Consider the following 17,198-nt stretch of genomic DNA (forward strand, 5'->3'; position numbering starts at 1 on the left):
TCTGACTTCTGGCACTTTGAGTGAGACCAGAGGCGTCTCTGCAAAGATATCAATATCTTCGGGATTTCAGTGACAACTTCCCTCCTCTTCCAAAGGGATGGAAACAGCTGAAAGCCACAGTGCCAGTTCAGTCCCTCATTTTTTCAGGCCAAGACAATATACCACTAACAGCTGAACAGAGGCAGAGGGCACTCACAGATAAAAAGCTGTTTTGAAAGATTGTGCAAAACCAAGTACCAGGCTAAAAGCAGAGTGAAGCAACCCTCAAGTGTCTGGCTACCAGTCTCCACCCGAGGCAACCAGATTCCCTTCTGCTTCCACGGGGTTGCAGCTGGCTCTGCAGGTAGTATTTCATCTGCAGTGAAAAAGTTTCAGTTTACAATTCATTTCACAGGCATATTCTGAGACATAACTGAATTTAAGAAGCAAATGTATGTTTTTACTCAATTTCAATTTATAACCTCTACTGAGTGCAATGGCTCTGCTCTTCTATTTTTCCTGCTTCCTGACTCCATAAATATGTAGGAAATCTCTCAAGACTTTTATAAAGTCAGAAGTCTAACAAGAATATATGAGTCATGTCCATAGTGACATAAAAATGAAACAATATCATTCTTGTCACCAGAATGAAGCATGGCTCACACACTGATCCATGACACACTTATTCAGTCTTTAGGCTAAAATAGCACACACAAAAGTGAGTGGAGTTATAATCAGAAATTTCTATAAATACGTAACATGAAGCCTCTTGAATCCTAACTTACAGACTGTATAACCTTGTCATGAAGTAGTATTTTACCAGAGCATCATACTTACTGCAGTAGGAGCATCAATAGATACATGGCATTATCCAGTGTGGGTCCCAATATCTGTGTATCTGGATACAGTGCCTGAATCTGACCTTAAGTTCCAATCATTTTAGATTTAGATCACCTTCAGTCAAAATAGAAATGCCATTTAGTCTCCTTTTCACAAAGACTTTAATGCACATTCAGCTGGCGCATTACTACCTAGCTACCACACTGAGCATCCTTATGCCACGTGCTCCCATGCTTGGTGACATTGGTTTCTACAACAGTTTCCCTTCCTTCATCATAGAATTGGTGTCTGTTAGTCAGGACTTACACGGAGTTACTATCTCTCTGGTTACTCTATCAACCCTTAAACACCTCTGTTGCACAGCTTAACAGTTTAGGCAATTTATAGCATGGGCTGCTCAACATGTGCCTTCCACAACTTCCACAATACTATGCCTGGACCAAGCATAGATGTCAGGAACAATTTCTCAGTGGGTCATGGGCAGTCCAAAGACTTCCAGCTATACTAGTCCTGGAAGCTGAGCTACTACTTTTAAATCTGTCAAAGACAGCTCTACAATCAGCAGTGTAGAACTGAAAACAAAACATGGACAAACTTGCACTATCTGTTTGAAATGACAACATTTTCCCATAATAACCTGTGCATCACTACCTTAAGACATTCCCCAAAAGAAGTGCTTATTGAAGCAATAGAATTGTCTGAAAATGATTTATGAGTGTGAGGAAGGCAACATATTTGTTCTGGTGGGTGCAGCTCAGAGCTTCACATCTGCTTACATTAGGTTCAGTTTCTATGTATCCGCATCCTTCAGTGCTCATCTCACAGCTCCATACAACAGCTTTATCCTTCAATTTGGCAGCCAGGCCTCACTGACAGTGAAAAAAAAACTGAGAAAGCAAGAGGAAGGGTTGTCATAAGAGAATGAATCCAGATGCAAGTGTTTTTTTACCCCACTGTTTTGAATTTTGAGTAAATTAATAGTCGTGTCTTGTCAAAAGCAGAAATAAAGGCTATGCTTGGCATTTTAAAAGAACATGAATGGTTCAGAAACAAAAGCCCTGTTGACTTTCCTGGCTCAAAACATCTGAAAATTAAAGATGGGTTTTGGTTGCTTAAACATAGATATACAGTGTCTTTTTAGAGGCTCTGGGGTGTCCTTTATCCCATAGTTCCTGATGCAGCAGAACACATCTCTCCTTTAGGCTTTGTGTCAGAGTCACTATAGCACATCTCAAATGATGCCTACATTCAGGCATTAACTCTCCTAAACTTTTTTCGGAGCCGCTACTCTTGATGCTATCCATAAGAAATGAATGAGCAGGGTCTCTAATAACAAGGTCACCTATCAAAGTGCCTGGACGTAAATTCAGTAATTAATTTCTATGGTTTTACTTGAAATGTGACAACAATGACTGTTACAAGCTGAATGATATAAAAAGGCCCTTAATCATGGTAATGACTTGCACAGAGGAAACGGAGATGACAACTTTCAGATAGAGGCTGATAGATTCAGGTAGAATACAATAAACTCCTTTCCTGTTTTCACAGCTGAGTGTCTGGTTTTGTGTTCTTAAGCGCAAGTTGGATTTAAATTGCTTGATAGCATATGAAAAGCTACCTCTCAGTGATCTCCAGGGATGATTTCAGATTCAGATTTTTTTTTTAATCATTCTAGAGTGTTTTGAGACTACTCCTTAAACTCAAATTTGATGTTGAAGAGTGGACCTCTGGGAAGTTGTACCCAGTATTTACTTCTAAACCCATGCTGCCCAAAATACAAACTAATTGCTAGAGTTTCAAAGTTTGGCCTTGAAAACAATAATGACTGGGGTCTAGCTTCTGCATGATTTTAGCACCCAAGCTCTGGATCAGTAGGTTGGCACAACATCTGCAGTCAGTTCAATGATGTGATTCATAGCAGCACAGTTTCTCTCAACCTTGTTATTTGCAAGTACTTAATTTTATTTAAGTCTATTTGGAGACAGGTGAAAATGTACACACAGTGCAAAGGAAAAATATTTTATTGTGAACATGGCATGTATGAAATGCACCTCAGAATATACTGCTGTATATCAAATGAGATAAAAAAAAGCTCTGACATGAGATAAATGAACAGTGCTTGAGACCAATGAAGAACATGCACACAGCTGTTCTAACAGCACAATTCTGATACCAATCACAACATATTACATAGCTTTTATGACAATGTTTAGAAAAAATGCAAATATTGGACCTACTCCTGCATTATTGTACGTCATCCAAATCCTCAGTGAAGCTTGCAGGTGTGTAGAGGGAACAATGAAAGCAAACTGAGATCCCATCTCAGGCAGCAGAAGGCAGAGATGGAGGATACATCAAAAACGAAAGACAAAACCACTATTCTACAAAAGTAAAAAGGTAAATATTATCCCAAGGAATATTATTATTTGCACAAGAAATCTTAATTGCAGCATCCTGACTCCGTTAAAGCCAATAAGAGTATGCCATTGAAATCAGTGGAGCCTGAATTTCATACTGAAATTTAAAACATTCTTGCATTAGTGTAAACATCAGCAGAAAAATGTCAGCATCTATACAAGTATTCAAGTGCTGTTTAAAAAAACAATAAAAAATAGACAACGCTAACCCAAAATGCCAGTACAAATCCAAAAGGCAGATAATTAAAAGAGGAGGGTTTTTTTAAATGTACATTTTGAAGTATTTAAAAACATCCATTTCTTAGTATTTGTATATCGTTGTTAGGGAACAAATATATGAGAAAAAAATGAGTTATTTACAGTGATAAAGGAAGGGCACAGTGTTTGCTCAGATTTATTTGAAATCAGTATTTTTCCACTTTGGAGTCATGACATATACCTGCACACTCAAACATGTTTCAGAGCAGTGCTGAGAAATGGCTATACTTCATTATTATGAAAGATAATCCTTCTGTGCAAGTATTTCAATATGATTCCTCATGAACCATTTACATCCATTCAAATTTTCAGTTAAAAAAAACAACAAACCAACCTTAAAAATTTCTTGTAGAAATATTTTTTCTTTGAAAACCCTGATGAGATTTTACAGTCATGCATTTGGAGATTCAGAGTCAACACAACTTTCTCATTTACTGTTAGAGTTGTGCCTGTCTTCAAACAGTTCTTTGCTAATTTTTGTGCGGATCTCAGGACTCGATAACAGCGCCTTTATCTGATTCAGTCTGGGTAACAGGGCCTGCGTTTCTCTGCGTAAAGCTTCCTTTGCTAAGTCTGCTTCATGGCTCTTTCCTAGAGGAAAGGAACAATATAATACATTTTAAAACAACTAATTCATTTAGAATCATTAATGTATGGAAGGAGATCAAATCTGGTTTGGACAGTACTAAGTGCTCAGTTTTTGACCATATTGAATTTTTATAAAAAGATACTTCATCAAAAAATATAATTTACATCAACAAATGCTACCAAAAAGTAAAGAACAGTACAGTGTCACATTTAGGAGAAATTCCTGCCATATTACATACTGTGTAATAGTATCTGCAATGAATATCTGTAGTGGTAATTTTTAGCTTGGGATTGACTGCTGTTGACTAGGAAACAGCACGTGCTTTCACACGGAGCAAGCAGCCCTGCAGCAGTGCCAAACCCTCAGGCGGAGGGCATCGCTTCCACTTATGACAAGGCCTTTTCCACAGCCATTCATGATAATCCAAAAGACAAACGCAAAAGGTCCAGTTTCTCTTCAAAAGCAAGGAAGGGATTCTTGGTATCAAGAGGAAGTGAAGACTGGAGCTGCCTGCTTCACCATTCTTGTCTTTTCTCCACTGTCCATCCCTCCCAGCATTCAACAGATTTTCAGCAGTGCAAGCACTTATTAAACCAGTAGACAGTGTCCTTCAATTCAGAACAAACTTTTGATAAGAGACTCACAAAGTAGAGTTCCTGTCACCCAGCACCACTTAGCAAATTTCAGCAGGGAGCTGGGACATGTTTTTGTAGTTATTCTTGGTGGGATATTTGCTCCCGGGCATTTTGCACAGTGCTCACTTGCTGTTATCCTTGTCGCTCTCATTCTTACTGCCACTTGCTGCATCTTCAGTTTTCATGGGGCTTCCATCAGTCTCTCTGGTTTTGTTTTGCGTTTCTTCTAAATATTGCTGTACAGCCTTCAGCACCGCGTTCTCCACCAGCCTTTTGCTGAGGCTCACCAACTCTGCATCATCTGGCTCTGCTGCATGTTTTTCACCTATGCGTCACAACAGACAAGAGAAGGAATTCATTGCCATGGAAAGAGAGCAGCTGCAATTGTATCAGGAGCCTCTGTCTGAGCTGGATTTTAAGTTATTAGCTGCCTCTTCCTGATTGTAAAAAGTAATTTCCCCTCCCTCAAGCTCAGAAACAAAAGTGTTCCATAAAGATGTATACAGTATATCAGATCAAAAAGATTTCACTGCTTATCTGTATTGTAACACTTCATTTAAAGCCAACAGCTTAACACTATGAACACTCACTCAGTGTGCAAATTTAATTTCTTCTGGCTAATGATCGTCTGTGACATATGGGTAAAGATGAAGAAAATGGCACAAAATAGATTTACACTTTAGTAGCATTTAGGTGCCTCCGTTTTGTGATTTTGCTTAATAAATCCAACATCTATCTATTTACTCACTGCTTGTAATTCAGGAGTTTCTCATGGGAAAAATTACTAAAATAATCTAAGCACAGGTTAGAAATATTTTTGCTAACAAAGCATAAAACTTAGAAAAACCATATATTCCCTCCCTGCCTCTCTTCTGTCTTCTAACTTAAAGCTCTGATATCTAAGGATTGCAAGTTCCAGCAGTCTATTCTTAGATATCTGCTGACAAAAGCAAGAAGCTGGCATTTCCCTGATTTGCTAAGACTTTGTATGAGTAAACATTTACAACAAAACAACTACATACATAGTGAGGATTTGCATACATTGTGACATCTAATTTGAAATGGTACTTTTCCACGAAACGTTTTCCCAATAAACTATATAGCCTACTACAGAATCCTCCTCTCATGAAGAATGCATTCCATGAAAAATAAATTTTATTGCCCAGTTTCCACTGGCCATGCCATTTGCCACTTCACAGTCTCCTGCATTAGGTAAATAACTGTTTTCCTCCATTTATATTTAAAGGTCATACTTTTAATGTCCTCTTCTGGAGTTCACATTCTGCAACCAGTAATAAGAGGCTGCTTAGTCCTACTCATCTGGTGAAAGAGATATTATTGTATGCTCTCAACACAAAGCTTTGTACTGTTCAATTACCTAAATTTGCCCTTTTTCATTTATGGAAATTTATTCAAGTTTGCCTGCACATATAGATTATAGTTATAAAATACTTTTATTAGTCTTTCTAATGGATCGCAAAATCTGGGAGTGATTTCAGTGATAAAACATAATTCATATGGGGATTCAACGAGGGGGAAGTAAACAAAACTCTTCATATTCAGATGCAGCACCTTTATTAGCTGAGCTTTATAACATGAGCATCCCACCCTGGAATAGCAAGACATACCAAACTCTTCCAGTTCTGGGGCTCCACAGCACTGTTACTGTGGGGAAGGAAGAACTGCACTCTCCAGCTGAAGAATCAAGACTTGACCTTGGTAAAGCATTTCATTACATTTCAGAAAAAGTTTGGAAAAAATGCTCTAAAAATATTGAAAGGGTATCTATGTGGATAGTTTTGGCTAAAACCAAATTAAAAAAATATATGAGAAAACATTAACACAGATGTAGCATTTCCAAGAAGAAACATTTTAGGCTAATATGTGAGCCCAACAGAGGCAGAGATACTATTCCCAAAACCAAACAGCTACATGCTCCACGTTCGCTGACTCACTGCTTACCATGTCTAAATCCTAAATCTCTAAATCCTGTGTTTAAGTCTATCCTTTAACTTACAAAAACGAGGGACTTTATTCAGACTCTTATCTCTCAGAACGTCCAAGATATATATGAGCAGCATCTCCTCACAGCTTTTCTGAAGTGATCCCACAAGCCCCTCTGAATGCAGCCCTTTGATTCCTAATTTCCTTTGCTTTTAGCAAAGATACTTGAAAAATGTGTTGGAAGTCCCAGTCTATTTATTCACTAGAAAAAAAAATAATATTGTGGTTTTCTCGTTTTTCAGAATTGCTCATGGGTCACAGAAATTGTTACTCACACAGCACTAATGATCAGTCCATGCAACTCAGAACAAAATCAATGGGGAATATGGTGCTCAGCCACTCTTACATTTGACCCTCTAGTATTTAATATACAGAATATGACTAATCAGTCACAGAGGCCTCCCGATACCACAAAACAGTAGTGACTGTATTTACTTAGAATGTAATTTTACTTGTAGTACATCATGTATTATTCTTACAGTCTGAAAAAGGACAGAGCTCTTCTCTCATAAATACTTTCTGCAAAACAGTTCTCATTTACATATATATGTATAAAATACATATATCTACTGTTGCATTTATAATTTCAAAATAAATAGATAGCGCACTTGTAAGTAATTTCTCAAGCATCGAAAAAGATTACTTAAAATGAGCCTTTTAAAAGTAGTGTTTATATAGCTACAGAAGAATGATTTTGCATTTTTTTGTTCGTTTACTTTTAATATTTTGAGATATTCATGGCTCATCAACAGTCGAGGCTCAAGTCTGTAGCACCTCCTAAGTGAGCTCTGCACTCCCACTGGAAAGACATACACAACATCTGACTGACATGCAAATGCATGCACATGCCTGCATGAAGATTGTCCTTGGATTTATCCATCTGGCCACCTTGCTGGACTGCCACATGGGGCTATATGATTCCCTGATGCTCTGTTTATATTCTCATAATCCTTAAATAGCAGTTGTGGGAGTGTCTGCAATGCTGTGGTTCACTGGCAAAGTAGCTGTATACTGTTGTACCATTCCTACTCATGACTGTTGATAAAAACAAACAGGTCATGTAATAAAACTGAGTATTGATCATCTATATTTAATACACATATATGTCCTTTTATATCTCTCCCTCCATGATGCATCTGCTGTTTGCCTGCTTCTTAGATGAATACAATTCCTTTGCAGCTGGCAAATGCTTCTTTGTGTGGACTGTCTCACATTATTGGATTTATCAGAATATCAGTAAAAATCATTCAGATATGAATGTTTCAGATTTAAAAAGAAGGTTTCAAAATTCAGACTTGCTCTGTTTGTAAACTCTGTTCTGAAAAGGGAACAGGTATACCACAGGATTGTATTTGCATCAATGCTGTGATACTTAATTCTGTGCCTATGAATAAAAAACTTCCCCTGTCTTCTCATCCATGTGGCTCAGAATAAAAATGAAAAAACCCTTTCATTTTATCCCAGAATTCTATTCTGTAATTTTCAAAATATGGGAACAAATGTGAGTGTACCTCAGTGCATCTATGCTTAGCAGTGTTTTTTATTACTGAAACTGAAGCATACCCCTTGTCCTGAAATGACCACCATTTTTTACAAAGGGAACTATCAAATGCACAGAATTATTCAAAAGGTGCTTTATGATCCTACAGCCAGATGCTAGCAGTTATGGACATGAACCAGATGCCTGCATCGAAATCCAAGTTTGGATTCAAATGCACTGCTATATCTCTCTACTGGACTAGGTTTACTTTCCAAGTGTACACCCCCTTCCACTTTACAAGACTGTGATCTGAATTTTGAAATACTGAATTGGAACAAATCAGGTATCATGGTCCCGGCACAGCATTTTCATGGCCCTGACACAGCCTAGAGTGTATGTAGATATCTCAAATTTGGAGAGAGGCAGGACTGTTACTTGAATTCCTCTACTGTTTATATGACTAGTTCACTTCTTTTGTGATAGATTACACTGAAAGAAGCTACAGTGAATCCCATTCATAGAAAAAGACAGTTTTACAACTTTTTACACTCCCAGCCAATGTTCTGCAATCCTTTCCTCATGGCCTCAACACCCTGGGTTTTGTTTTTCCTTCCAACAACCTTTCTTGACAACAAAATAATGACAACATGGGGAAAGTTATAAAGGAGACCCTTGGTATTTTGAATAGGTGACCAAGATTAGTAGGGAAATCTATACTCTGGCAGCAGAGGTTCTGGTCTGCACCTTGGGGAGGGCTGTGGAAATAGACATGGCTCCATCTACCTTTTGGTTTATTAGTTTTCTAACACAGTTTTTACAAACTCTAGAAACAAAAAACCCCACACGGGACTCAGGCAATTTTCCAAAAACTAAACATTAAGAATTTCTTTCTGAATGCTGGAAAACTTCATCTTTCTACTTACACAGTGCCTCATAACAACACCAAGGTGAGCCAAGTTGCTGTTGCATATAGACAAAGCTTTCACCGCAAGATTCCCTTTCTATAGTGACTCCTCAGTGGCTGCAACTCATAATAATCCCTCACTATAATTGACTATTAAGCCCCCTGTACAGAAGCAAAACTGTGCGTGCAGTACAACAGGACTAGAAGGAAGGCAACAACTATGGAGTAAGAAATCTTCAGCAGAAGACTTGCAATTATTTCTGCACATGGTGGGGTTGGAGAAAACAAAGGAAGGCTGATGAAACAAATGTCAGACAGATTTCAGCATGTGAATTCATACACTTTGCAATGTCAATGGTTGTGCCTTTATCATGGCATTCCTATCTCTGTGTTAGAAGGAAAGTCTAAGACTGAAGACATCATTTATACTCATAATGCCCATGTAGATGCAGACTACTGCAAGGCTTCTGTGCCCAGCTGTAGCCTGTGGAAACATCTAGTTTTTGTGACACTGATTCAAAATTAAATTAAACCTCACTGACTTCTATGGGAAGTGGATGAAGTTCCCACGCCTGCATACTGAACTGCAATGTCCTATGCATTAGACCAATGTGTTGAACACTTTCTTTACTGAGGACTTTCAGAAAAATTTAGTAGGACATATATATTAACAGAACTACAGCATTAGAAAAATACTATCCACCTTCATCCTGCAAAGACAGAGAGTCCACAGTCCATAATAAATTGAATAACAAGCTATAATCAGGCACCAGACCATTTGCTTCCCATCCTTGCAACAGGCTGCAGATGAGCCAGCATGGCTGGCCATGATTCAAGATCATGGTTTTAAAGTAATGAACACAAACATGAGGATGTGCCCATATCTAATCAACACAATAAGTACAGACAGGAAAGTCACAACTCTGAACATTTCCTTGTTAATTAAGAAGGACTTGCATGAAATATGTCTAAAGTGGCCACTTAAGGAATTGACACAAATAAGGCACTGAGAGGAAGTGTGAAATTATAATCTCATTATGACATGATGGTTATGATATATCTGTTGCTGGATGCTACCACCTGATGTGGGAAATTTAACAAACTTCTTTAGGTTTACATATATTGAAAATACAGGATTGTCTAACAAGGCAATTCAGGCAATACCAATCTGTCCTTCATGCTGGGTTTCTAGTTTGCTGGAAAGAGTTTTTATTTAATTTGGCCCACCATGTAATAAACACGATAAAATTAGGAATTTCTAGTAAAGAAGAAATTAAGGGTGTTGCAGCTATTCAGGGACAATGATGCTCTTGCCAGATTCAGTGATGACAGTAGGAATACCTGGAGCTCCCTTCAAGCTGGAGACTGGGCAAACGCAGCAAAAGTATGTTTTGTTTCACACAAAACTCTCTGAAGATCAGTGATCTAAAATTTCTGACCAACTCTAACGGCAGAAATGGGATGTGATCTACTAAACCTATTCTTCCTTCTGCAAGCACTGGAGGATGTGATGCCACAGGCATGAGCCTTCGGAATGAACAAAATAAAAAAGGTAATGTAAGACTCTAGTCCTGGCATACAGGGAGTTGTGTTAAATATCTTGGTTTTATTTTCCTATTAAAAGGCACCTGCTGACAGAGAAATGTCCTGATTCCTTTAATGTAGTTTAATGCTTAAACTTAATGAATTTATAAGAAGTCTAGTGTAACAGGCAGCAAAGATAACATAATGGTTGAAGGAAAGAAGGCGGCTTAAGAAGCTGTGAGTTTCACTTGATTTTCTCACCAATATTCAGGTAGAAAAAACAGCCCAAGTTACAAAAGCGGTTTTACATAACCACAGTAACATCCACTGTGCAAGGTGACAATGGAAGAACCAAAAGATCGAGGCAGATCATGATAGGAAACATCAAGGCAATGTTATCTACCCCTCTTCCCCATTCACAGCGCTGCCTGGTGCTACCAGCTCAAGGGAACAGGGAATAGGGCTGCTTGGGTCAGCAGTGTTATCAAGGAGAGCAGAAGAGCTCCTCCTCCCTCCAGAATGCAGCCAAGGGGCAAGCCTCCTGCTGTTTTCAGAGCCTGAGAGAGAGACCAGGTTTGTCAGTTTCCCAGGGAAAAGCTGTATTCTGGAACAGGACAGATTCGGCAGTCCCTCACCTTCAATAGTCCTGCAGAAAAATACTGAGAATGTAACACACTAGGGGAGACTGTGCAAGTTGCTTCCCCCTCAGCCTTGGTCACTATTGACCACAGACAGAGCCCGATGGTCTTGAAGGAAAAAAATCACCCTGCTAGGTCACCAAGCTGAGGGAGGTGTAGGCCCAAAAAATGCAGCAGCTAACCAAAATAGGGTATACAAAGATTTTAATTGTCACAGTCCAAATCTTTTGCCAAAACCTCAAAGTTCCTGCTTATGGACCAGTCAACCATGAAAATCAAACGTTTACTCGTAAGCATGACAAGGGAAGTCTTTTAATAAACATTCACCTCTTGTTACCGTTTCCTATCCCGCCTCTGTGATCTTCGGTTTTAAATCTTTAGGATTCATTTGTTACTATACAGCTTCCAATGGAATGCTATTTTGGCTGAGACTTCTTTACACTACTGTCAATTACACTAAAAAAAGCAACCTTTTTTGGACTAAGACAGATTGTTAAAAACAAGTGTTAATAAGTGAATCTTAACAAGCTGATCCAACATCATTGCTCCTTCTGAGCTCAGAAGACAACTCCATGCAAACTCACGCTATCAGACAGTCTCTCACATAGTACATGTCTTTCCTTGGGGAAAGCAATTTGGAATGTATTTGTAAATTATGAAAAGGAAAGTCAACTTTTAATCAACATGCATTTTCATTTAATTATTTCAGTTACACTAACATGAGTGAAAGACAGCTGCATACTCCTTGATCTGTAAAAGGAAAATGAAATCTTGTCAAAAAAAAGACTAAGTATAACTGCACTTCAAGAAGATGTCCAACAGTGTCCATAAAATACTGTAATAATTTTAATTTAATAATTTTAAATACTGTATATTTTTAACAGAAAAATGTCACTTTCAAGGTGCTTTTAACATCTCTCTAACCATACTTAATTAGATCCTGAACCTAATGGAAGAAGGTCAGAGTCACCTCTTTTGGTATGAACATCTTACATAGGTTTGAACTCGCAGCATAACTGCATCTCAGGCCTGCCAAAATAGATGGGTCTAATCCTTTTCCCCCAGAATCTTCCTCTTGAAGAAATTGAACTCACTTCATGAGCTTCTTGGGCAAACCATGAAATTATGTATTTTTGAACATATCAGTAATATTGTTGCTGTCTTTCATTGCATGGATAAATCTACAGATTTGGACCGAATTTATTAACAGCTTTGGGAAGATTAATATAACACCCTTAAGTCAATTTGAGTGGCATTTAAAAAAACCCCATTAAGTACTTACCATAGCATTTCCTATCTGAATCCCCTTTATCCATTATATATTTTGCCTTAAATAACGTATTTAGCTTTGTTCTTTCTTCCCTCTCTTTTGTTTGTCACGTAACCTTCACTTTAAAGGTGGAGGCTTTTTTAAAAGTGGGAATTTGATATAAGTTTTCACTTTGATTTTGTGAAATGTAGCTGTATAAATGTCCTACCACACATATGTTTGTAAATATGAAATTTATTTTTGATACTTGGAGAGATTAGAAGTTTAGACCTTCATTTAAATGCTCTGGCTCTGAACCCATAAAATTACTGCTCCTGCTCTTCTTCAGGACAAACTCTTCCTCAACTTTCATCTCTCTCTAAAAGCCCACTGCTTACAAGAACAGTGAATCACATAATCATAGAATGGTTTAGTTTGGAAGGGACCTTAAAGACCATGTAGTTCCAACTCCCCTGCCATGGGCAGGGAGAACCTTCCACTAGACCAGTCTGCTCAAAGTCCCATCCAATTTGGCATTGAACAATTCCAGTGATGGGGATCCACAGCTTCTCTGAGCAACCTCACCACCCTCTTTCAGTTTAAAGCCATTACTCCTTGTCCTATCACCACGTGTCATTGCAAGAAATCCCTCTTGATGTCTGAAGAAAAGTATTCCAAAGGCAAGATAAGCAACAAATTTGGACATGTTTTTGTTTGGTCATAATAAATTGCTCTGAGCCATGGGGTTTTTGGTCACCTCAGTCATATTAAATCAGAATAGCTGTAGATAAAGAGTTAAGAATGCTGAAGGTACGACTACAGCTCACTTAATCTAATTCACAGAAATCTAAAAGTTGCTATAGTGTAACAAAATCTCTGGATGAAAAAAACCGTGAAACATTACCATGCCATAAAACTAAATTTAATGCAATTGATCCTTCACATGAAATAAGCAGACTTTATGATCTAATGCAAGAAAAAATTGAAATAATAAAAATATGAGGGGACAATACTAATTTTTTCCCATCCTGTGTTTTTTATGTATAGTGCAAATATCCTCATTTGCTCAACAAGCACCTAGTAATCAAAATTAACGTTATGCTTGAGTCTGCTTCACCAGTAGAAATCAAGAATACTTTTTTAAACCAGTGGGCTTTACTTTCACATCCTTCCTATGCTAAATATCAAATAGTTATAAAAGCATTTTCTTTGTTGAAACAACATAAAGCTCCTTAAAATTAACCATTTTTCTACCCATTAGCAACACTTCTTTAATGAAAGTAAATCCCTACAGCTCTTACATTGCATTCTAACAAAAGAGTAACTCCCCCTCCCTCTCTTTCCCTGTATTTCTACTTCCTCAAACTCAGTGAGTCAGACTGTTCTAGCAACACTTCAATGAAATCAATCCAGAAAATATATCTGCTGTGCCAAAAACTGAACTAATCATCACAACTTTTACCAACTTACACATAATGGATTGCTCATTACCATGCCTTAAAATTGCTGGTTCTCTTCTTTTTACACTCCTTTTCCCATTCGTAAAATTTTATCTCTACCTAAATAGTATAGACAATTCCAGTCCTTTCTCTTCAGCATCCCAAAAACTCTAAATCTGTCCTATTAACATCAGTGGAAAACTGCTTATTTATGTCAACTGGTCTTCTGGGCATTTGTTTCTATCAGGCTAAACAGTTCTAATTTGGAGTTTCATATTTGTTTCTTCGTGCTCTTATTTTAAATCAGTATTTTTCTCAGTCTTTCTCCAACTCAAGAGAAAAGAATAAAGGGTGGATATTCATACCGTAACCAGTTTTTCCATTTCTTTTCACTACATTCAGAACAAACTGTGTAATCAAAAGCAAGTATTTTAAATTTGCTTTGTCTTTATGTTTTCCATACAGAAAAGTTCTCCCACTTCTATGTCTGGCTAGAGAGGCCACGAAAAGTTCATTAAAGATGAGGAGAAGGAAAGAAATGGGCAATGGTTCCCCTGAAGAGCCAATTATATAATTCATAATTTTGAGATTTCCTGAGACGGGTAAGCACATACATTTGCATGGCATCATGCAATGTGGTTTGAACTCCAAGAATGCAGGTATAGCTATACATTGAGGGTCACACCCTGTTATCATGTGGGCATCAGAAGCAGCTGAGAATTAGCCTGTCCTTATAGCCTGGGTGCAGCACCATGTTGATCCAGATATTCTGCTGCTGATGTAGAAGCTTATACTGGGACAGATCTTACCAAAAACATATCATGTTTTTATCTAAAGTCTAATCCTGTAATCTTTTCTTATTTTATGCCTTCTATAGAGATCATGGCTAAAAAAAAAGGACTAAGGGAATGATAAGGATCTCTTAAAGCAAAATGATGATTTAAAGCGGTCAACATAAAGTAACATTTATTTCATTACATCAGATGATCAACAGTGCTTCACAACACAAAAACACTACACCAAATTTCATTTTAACAGAGAAAGGTAATCTCAGACTTTAGAAGGGGGTTCAACCACTAGAACTCACATAGTCATAGGTTATATTTTATAGAACTACAAGAATAAAGTCTTCATTTTATGATGAAAGAATGTCTCACATTGTTTTAATGAGGTTTATGTGAAAAGTAAAAGGCGAGCTGAGAGAAGAGAGGAAGAAAAGAAAACCTTTTTGATTGCATTAGGTTATACTGGATGGTAATGGATTTTTAAGACATCAAAAAATGTTCATTTTTGAATGATTGTCCTCAGCCACAGCAAGTGCTGCAGAAAACATGGCTGATACTTAATATGTTTTTGTTCAATCCTTGTGCCTTGTACTAAAGTGAAAAATTTAATAAAGTGTAATTTAAAAAATTATTGCTAGGATGTGAAATAGAATAACACAATAATAGACCATGGCATAAGACAAAGGATACAAGCTCTCTAGTGAGTGAAATGAATTACCCATGCCTGAGGATTTAAACTCACATGAAACTTAGCAAGTGCTCAGATCAAGTTTACCTGAGACTGGCAGATATTCAAAGGGATTAAGCCATCAGCAGAAATGATAAAGTTAATGGTGGATTTTGAGATCTGGGCATTGGGATCCAGAGGAAATACCTAATAAGGAGTGAATTTTCTCTACACCAATTTAGGACAGCAATACCCAAGGTTCATGAGAGTAACAGGCAGGGTCAACAGCCTGACAGAAATTCAGCTGGGTATGCCAACATCAGAATTATGAGTCTAAAAGCACTGACTATTGTGCAAGTTTGGCAGTGCCAAATTCTTTAGTGGTACAGTGTATTTCTAGATACTCAGGGCTTGAAGGCACTCTGTAGCCCAATGTTTATCAATTTAAGGTCTCTAAATTCTAAACAATCTTTGTGGCATCCAGTCCATTTTCCTTGTAAGATAGGATAATTTCCAACCTCTTTATCTGTAGATTTATAGAATGGTTAAGGTTGGAAGAGACCTTAAAGATCATCTAGTTCCAGCCCTTCTGCCATGGGCAGGGACACCATGCTAACTTCCATAGCATATACAACCCTATACCCTATACCCCAAACTCCTCCAAATCCTAGTCTCTTCCATCAGTTTTCCACTTTAGGCTCCCTCAAATTTTAGGAATGGCAAAATGACTTGGTATGAAACATTACTAAACTGTCATTAATCAGCTGCTGAACAAGGTGCCAGTACACCTTACTACGATACTTTTCAAGTTATCTTATTTTCCACTTTGTCTATAATAATTTCACAAATAATAACAGAGCAGTGTCATCTAAAGGACAACCCTTCACCGGACCAAGGACCTGTTGTTTGTCTTGCTTTCTTTGTTTGTCTGCCTTAATCTGAAAATGTTGGTCACAACATTGCAAAATGTAGACTCTGCAGCCCAGCATCTGCCACTTGACAGGAAGCTTTCCCTGAAATATATACAAAATGTTCTCTCTTGTTCTTATTTTATATGATGCAATAGAAGTAATCCCATGCTATCCTAACAGTTGCTTAATCATGTTAACCAGTTCCTCCTCCTGCCTTCTGGCTTTGTATCTTTTTATTCAAAAGTAGATTGCTCCTAATCTCAGAACTCCCCAAGATGTAGCTCCACAGCTCCCCAGAAATTTTCTGGAAGTGCAGCCTGGGCTCCTCCTCTACATTTGGAGCACTACATTTTTTTGGAAACACAACATTTCCTCGAAGCACCTTCCTCCTCTGCTCCATGATTACACCTCTTGAGTTTCCAGGACAAAAGTTACACTGATCTTCCCAGTGCAGATGTAGCCAGCACTGTATGCATGCCATTCCTGCTAAATGATCGTAGGTCTGGTTGCACATGATCTTGCTGAAGGGGTAAAAGATACAGATTTTGTTGAGGTTTTTTTTTTCATTCCCAGAGGGTAAGTTTTTGCATAGATGAAACCTGTTTTCACCCCTTTTTCAAAGAGGACTGCATACAGCTTCCTGATTATTCCAGGTCAGTATAGAAATGTCAAAATTGAGAGTATGATTATTAGTTCAGATTTTAGTTTCTAAAGACCTTTAGTGAATCAAAGAACTCATTTTCTCTTTCTTAATTATACGGTATCTTTAATGAAGGCTGTGCAGATCAATTTTATAATTAAAAAAAAAATTAATATTTTAATGGCTTCTGGAATCAAGATTAAAACATGCCTGCCTGATCTAGGAAGACTACTCTCCAT

General features: G+C 37.7%; 1 protein-coding gene across 1 annotated transcript in view; it reads right to left on the reverse strand.

The window, feature by feature from the left end:
* Positions 1 to 2,822: 2,822 nt before the first annotated feature.
* AKAP7 (A-kinase anchoring protein 7) overlaps positions 2,823 to 17,198 on the reverse strand; it is an 88,178-nt gene continuing 73,802 nt past the window's right edge. The window contains 1 exon segment of the mRNA XM_027690989.1: positions 2,823 to 5,043. Within this exon segment, the coding sequence (XP_027546790.1) occupies positions 4,841 to 5,043 (203 nt within the window). The 3' untranslated portion in view covers positions 2,823 to 4,840.

This window comes from Neopelma chrysocephalum, unplaced genomic scaffold (genome assembly GCF_003984885.1).
Source record: "Neopelma chrysocephalum unplaced genomic scaffold, ASM398488v2 Primary Assembly neopelma1_23, whole genome shotgun sequence".
In the NCBI taxonomy this organism is placed as follows: domain Eukaryota; kingdom Metazoa; phylum Chordata; class Aves; order Passeriformes; family Pipridae; genus Neopelma; species Neopelma chrysocephalum.